Below are 6170 nucleotides of genomic sequence, written 5' to 3' on the forward strand. Positions count from 1 at the left end.
CACACTGGAGATTGCCTCTGTCTTTGTTACTTTCCTCTTCTCTTAGGCAGCTCTAAGAAATAACTGGTTTCATGTAAGTAACAGATCTCCATGCAGAGAACATTCCTTATGCTGGTCCCAGTAAGGTGCAAATGGGAGATTCCAGTCTTGTTACAGTAACTATGTACCTGTTAGTAAAAAACCAAAACCATTTTAAAACATGCACCAGTAGTGCTTGAATGAACTCTCTTAATCTGGAAATCATTACTGGAAAGTAAATGGGCAGTACATGATCCAGACTTAAGAAGTTCAGTATAGATGGGAATGCAGTGAATTTTAATATCAATACTAAGAAGAAGTAAGCTTTAAGTAATGAATAAAGAAGAGAAGTTTATTCATCCCACAACTCCGTGAAAAGCTTCATTATATCTACTTGTATCTGTGTTAGACAACGCAGATACACAACTGGTTAATGCCACTACAAATCAAAATGAACTCTTGTTTCAGTGTTTGCAGGAAGCAAGTATATGTTAAGAATTGCTAGTAGAAAAACATTTTATTTCTACCCTGGTGTTCAACATATGATTTATAAGAAATCCTTTATTGTATAATTATTATAGTTACATGCGCTATGCCGTTTCAGAATTCTTTAAAGATTCATTCTTTACAAATGCTTTATTTTTAACTTTTTTGTTACCAGTAGGTGACACAAAGTTGCATGACATACAAAAGCGTAAGCAGTGAGGGGTTGTAGTGCATACTCAGGCTGTGGTGTCTCTGAGCAGACGTGTGACCGCATCAAGCAGTCGGCCAGCGGCACCAAGCGCCGCGTGTTCATCATCGAGACCATGGGCGGCTACTGCGGCTACCTGGCCAACATGGGGGCCCTGGCAGCAGGAGCTGATGCTGCTTACATCTTCGAGGAGCAGTTTGATATCAGAGAGCTCCAGGTATTCAGCACCTTTTTTGCTCATTCTTAAGTAGATCTAAAACTGTTGTATGTGTGTATCGTAATGTGTGTACTTGAAGTAGATGGCTCATGAAAGAAAGAAACAGCTGAGGTTGGGTCTAAAGTCTGACTTGTCATGCCAGTTCCTGTGTCATAACATTATATAAAGGAGTGTGTGGAGGGATAGAATGTAAGAGAATAGTGCAGAAGGCAATCTCACACCTGAGGAGTTGCAGCTGTACTAATCACCAAAGATTAGGAACAGGCCTGCCCTTAATATGCCACAGCTGTGTCCAATAAGAAGACGAGTGCTACAAAAGAGTGAGTTAGCTGGTTGAAAAGGGAGCTGCAGTTTGTTAGTTGTGCTGTGAGGAGATGTCCATGAGAAATCACTGAGAAGGTTTGGAACTTTTGCAATAAGATGAGAACGTTTGGTGACCCTGATGTGATTCTGACATGATCCTGTGGTGATTCAGGTAGAGAACTCTAGAGAGAACAGTAAGGAGGTGATCCTGTGGTGGTTTGAGAAAAAGGTCTTAAATATTAAGCAATGTGATCCCAAGGTGATTCAGGAAGATGACTGCAGACCTAAGAGAAATAAGATGAAAACAGGAGTGTAGATACAATCACTGTTGATACCCAAGTTCAGGAAAATGACAAAAATAATTGTATTGACCATTAAACACTACTAGATTAATGGTTTCATTTTTAGACTTGTAATTGAAATTCAAATTAAATGAACAGTCATGGGTAGTTTTAAAATAAAGCCAAAAAAACCCAGTATCTTTTTGTTATGGCAGAGTTGTATTTAAAGGCTGTTCAGGACAAGAACTGACCAGTATGACAGGTTTATTAGATACTCACTCTGTTACCACAGCTATTCAGAGCATGTCTGGAAGTGTTACTAAAATAAAGCCCTCAGGCTTTAAGGATTATGGATTATGGTGTAGTACATACACAAGCTGATATGGAACTTGTCTGCTGTGAGGACTTTTCAGTTCTGAGATGGTTGGTGCTAGCTGCAGTAATGGGCAAACACAAAGCTAAAAGGATAGAAATTTCCTGAGAAGCACAGAGATGTGAAATGAATCAGAATTTATCCCCATGCAGTTGTTGCCAGGACCAGAAGTAAGGGCAGGCTGTAAACTTCAGTGGCAATTTGTGTATTTTTATGTATATTAAGCTGTACCAGTATAGAATATAAAAAACTCCTTTGATTTAATAAAATTTGTTACATCTGATAAAGAGAAAGTTGTTAGTTTTAACCCAAGATGAATTGCCATACACAGCATGTTATCCTGCATCTCCAAAAATCTTGATAATTTCAATTTGCACATAATGCTTTATGTGGAATATTCAACAGAAGTTCTCAGGAAATGTAGACTCATTAAAGTTGTTTCAGATACAGAGTTCTGCATGGATCTTTAAAAATACTTTTGTTTCTAGGCTAATGTGGAACACTTGACTGAAAAAATGAAAACCAGTATCCAGCGTGGTCTAGTGCTGAGGTAAGTAATAGTTGTAATAGATGGCATCAGTGATACTGAGCATTCCCAGCCAGGTGGGCTGCTTGGCCACTTGGAAAACACTCCAAGTCTATATTCCTTGATTATTCCTTTAACTTGAGATTTTTAGAAAAGCTGTGCTTCAAAAGGCAATTCTGGGACCTGTCTGGAAGTGCAAGTCTAAAACTTCTTTCTATGTAAATATATTTGCTCTGTAATCTCATACTTCATCCTATTTTCTCATTTGGTTTGTCTTTTATTCCAGATTCCTTCTTACTAAAGGTAGTGTGTCACACTATGACCTTTACTGTAAAACCCCTAAAAATCATGAGCCTGTTACATAAAAGTGAGTGTATGTGATCAGATGAAAATGCCCCAGCCAGGATTACTGCTATCAAGAAAAGGGAAAAGACTTGTCATTCAGTAGCTGCAAAGGCATCCAGTGCTTTAGAGTAAATTTGCTAACTGTCTGGCCTTAATTGTTACAGAAATGAGAATTGCAATGAGAACTACACAACTGATTTCATTTATCAGCTGTATTCTGAAGAAGGAAAAGGAGTGTTTGACTGTCGAAAAAATGTATTGGGCCATATGCAGCAGGTAAATACCAACCTACAGTTACAGACAGCACTAACTTTGTATGCACAAGGTATATACACTACACTATTCAAGCATTTGAAACAAGTCTGACTTAAGATTAAGGAAAAAAAAAGTGGATTTTTGTTTGTAGGCAACTCAGAAGGATTTTTTAGCATCAGGTTTTATTGAAAACCCTTTTTAAAAATCTAGGAAGAATGCATTAGATTCTTTTTCCTTTTTTTTTTTCCTCTTCTGTCTATATTAATAAACAATTCCACTTTCTATCTTATATTTAATTGTAAGACCTTCTTCATAACACAATTATCTGCCCATCCATAATGTCTCTGCCTCTTGAACCCTCTTGAAGAGCAGAGATTTAATGAAGAAAATCTATGCAGATGGGTGTTTTTGTGGAAGAGACACAAGTGAGCTACTCCTTTGGCCTGTGTTGTCTGCATGGCTTTATCTCACTGTGCAGCTGGTGGGTGGGCAAAGGGAGTTCCTGATTTGGCTACACTTATCAGAGGCTGACCTGGAGGAAAATGTACAGTCCACTCCATTCTTCTAAATGAGAATTAGAATTGATTCTGTGGGAATTCCACAGGTGCTGAACACAAATTTTAAACACCTTAGACTGACTAATGGGGTGGGGCTTTTGGTTTGTTTTTCTAAGTGAGGGAAATGGAAATAAGAGGCAGAGCAGGCCATAAGCAGAGATAACTGCTAAAACAAACACCAATCCTGCTTTGATAAGCTAACCCAGAATTCAATTTTTGCACAGGGTGGAGCACCTTCACCATTTGATAGAAATTTTGGGACAAAAATTTCAGCAAAAGCTATGCAGTGGATCTCCAAAAAACTGAAGGAAACCTACCGGAAAGGTGCAGAAACGTTTGGTGCAGTCTCTTGTTACTGTCTTTGATTGTCTGTCAGTATGTAAGACTCCTCCACTTTGCAAACATATGACAATTTGTTAGTCAACATACTTCTTCCCATCTTGGTGTTTTTTATTATTCAGTAGTGCCTTTCTGTGCTTCTTGCTGTATGAGCATTTCCACTTGAGTGAGGTCAATAATTCAGATATTTGTTTAACCATCCTCGTAAAATAGCCAGTGTGATGGAAGGTTTACATGCATGCAGGAATTGATGTTTGTGTAGTTACATTTGTTCTTTTTTGTTTCATGCTGCCTTCATGGGAGACAGAAGGAGGTAATATTTAGTCTTTGAAAATTTTGTAAAGCACTACTTCCTAAAATCTGATCTAAAACTGGATGCTAAAATTCAATCATTTTGTTGTCTAACTGCACTGTTATTTCATTGCTAATCACTGAAGTTAAGCTAAAAAGATCTAATCCTATTAAAGCACTAATCTGATGTTATATCAATTTATTAAATAATCAGTAGCTGAAATTAGGCTACTGTAAGTTTTTGTTCAGTTTAATTACAGAAAAGTGGTATTTGCTCTTCTACTTGTAAGAAGGATGCTGAATTATTTCATTCTTTTTAGGAAAAGTATTTGCCAATACCGATGACTCAGTTTGTTTGCTGGGAATGCGGAGACGCAACCTTGTTTTCCAACCCGTGGCTGAGCTGAAGAGTGAAACAGACTTTGTGTATGTATGCCCTGCCTGGTGTAAACACCTCACCACAGCCTGCCCTGCCCCACTCCAAACAAACGCTTCCCAGCGCCTTCCTGCTTTTGCCTGAGGCCTGAATTCTCCCAGATCTACTTGGGTTGTTAGCTTCTCTCTTGCTTTTGTGCTTTTACTTCATCCTCCTTTCACCTGAAAGTCTCATGGTGAAGTCTGGAACTGCTGGTCTTGTTAAGTAACCTCCATGAGATTGCTTTTGCCTTAATGCCTAGACTTACTTTACTTCTGTTTCAGTTCACTGGGGCTGCATTTTAGTGCCAAATTTGGTATTATGTTTAACACTGCCAGTAATACCTGTTCATTTCTTTGGGATTCTGTCCTTGATTCTTCTCGTTTGTGTCAGTGTTTTACATCCCCCCATGATGGTCAATGCCTGATTCCATTCCTAAGGAAGGTGTTTCCTTACCCCATGTATTTCACCTCCCTGTTTCCCCCCCAGACACAGGATTCCCAAGGAGCAGTGGTGGCTGAAGCTGCGACCGCTGATGAAGATCCTGGCCAAGTACAAGACCAGCTATGATGTGTCAGACTCAGGCCAGCTGGAACACGTGGCCATGCTCCCAAAGGAAGCTGAGACTGGAGCCATCTAAACACACCACATTTAGATTGTTGTCATAGATGCACATTGTGAGTAACAATGCTTTAGAATCGTTAAAGCTTTGTTTTGTAACATTTAAATTATTGTTCCAGCACTTTATGTGAAACAAGACGTTCAGCTGTCACACAGATTTTGTCCTGTTTGTGTGTTATATTTGAAACAAACCCTTGCATCTAATGGAGAACACCAGTACTGATACTGCCCTTTAACAAGCAAGTGCAACACCGTTCTATGCACTCCGTAAGTTACTCATCTACTGCACTTTGTTTCAGAGTACTTACACCCAAAAATAAGTGTAGATGGCTAGTTCTTGTGTTGAGTTACAGGATGTGCTTAATGTTTCTGAAATGAAATAAAATACTGTTGCAAACATCTCATGCGTGTGCACTTGCTTTTAAACAGCTGGGGAAATAATTCTTGAAGGATTCTCTATAGACTCCAGTGAAGGAAAAAGAAACTCCCCTTTTCATTCCTCAGCTCTGCAGGAAGTAGTCACACCAGAGCAAGTGTTTTTTCATTGCTGCTTCAGGATCAGGCTAGGAATTGGAATAATTTCCCCTTGTACAGCAAAGATAAAACTAGTTTTGGGGTTGGGAGTGGGGAAGAACAGTTTTAGCAAGGTGAGATTCATAAGGGTGGAACCTGGCCCTTACTTCATGTTTCCCTTTTCTCAGAGCTTCTTTAAGATTAACACCCCCAATACTGATCAGAAAGGGTAATGAGGCTGAAAAACAGGCAAAAATGTTTTCTCATGCTAGTTTATGTTAACTGCACCTTGACAACAAAGTAAATACTAAATCATGGCATATCAAAATCTGACTAAATGTTGCCCAAACTGTCAAGCTAAACTGAACTTTATACAAAACAGACTCCCCTGACTGATTAGGGATTTTCCCACTGCACTGCAC

General features: G+C 39.0%; 1 protein-coding gene across 4 annotated transcripts in view; it reads left to right on the forward strand.

The window, feature by feature from the left end:
* PFKP (phosphofructokinase, platelet) overlaps positions 1 to 5636 on the forward strand; it is a 43116-nt gene extending 37480 nt beyond the window's left edge. For 2 of the 4 annotated variants that reach the window (XM_054273198.1, XM_054273200.1), the window contains 6 exons: positions 765 to 929; positions 2375 to 2436; positions 2922 to 3033; positions 3794 to 3893; positions 4520 to 4625; positions 5104 to 5636. In XM_054273198.1, the coding sequence (XP_054129173.1) occupies positions 765 to 929; positions 2375 to 2436; positions 2922 to 3033; positions 3794 to 3893; positions 4520 to 4625; positions 5104 to 5254 (696 nt within the window). In that variant the 3' untranslated portion in view covers positions 5255 to 5636. The other 2 variants (XM_054273199.1, XM_054273197.1) reach the window with 2 other exon arrangements.
* Positions 5637 to 6170: the final 534 nt, after the last annotated feature.

The sequence above is a fragment of the Melozone crissalis genome, unplaced genomic scaffold (genome assembly GCF_028551555.1).
Source record: "Melozone crissalis strain CALT ecotype California unplaced genomic scaffold, PUWL_Pcris_2 ptg000016l_1, whole genome shotgun sequence".
NCBI classification, from domain to species: domain Eukaryota; kingdom Metazoa; phylum Chordata; class Aves; order Passeriformes; family Passerellidae; genus Melozone; species Melozone crissalis.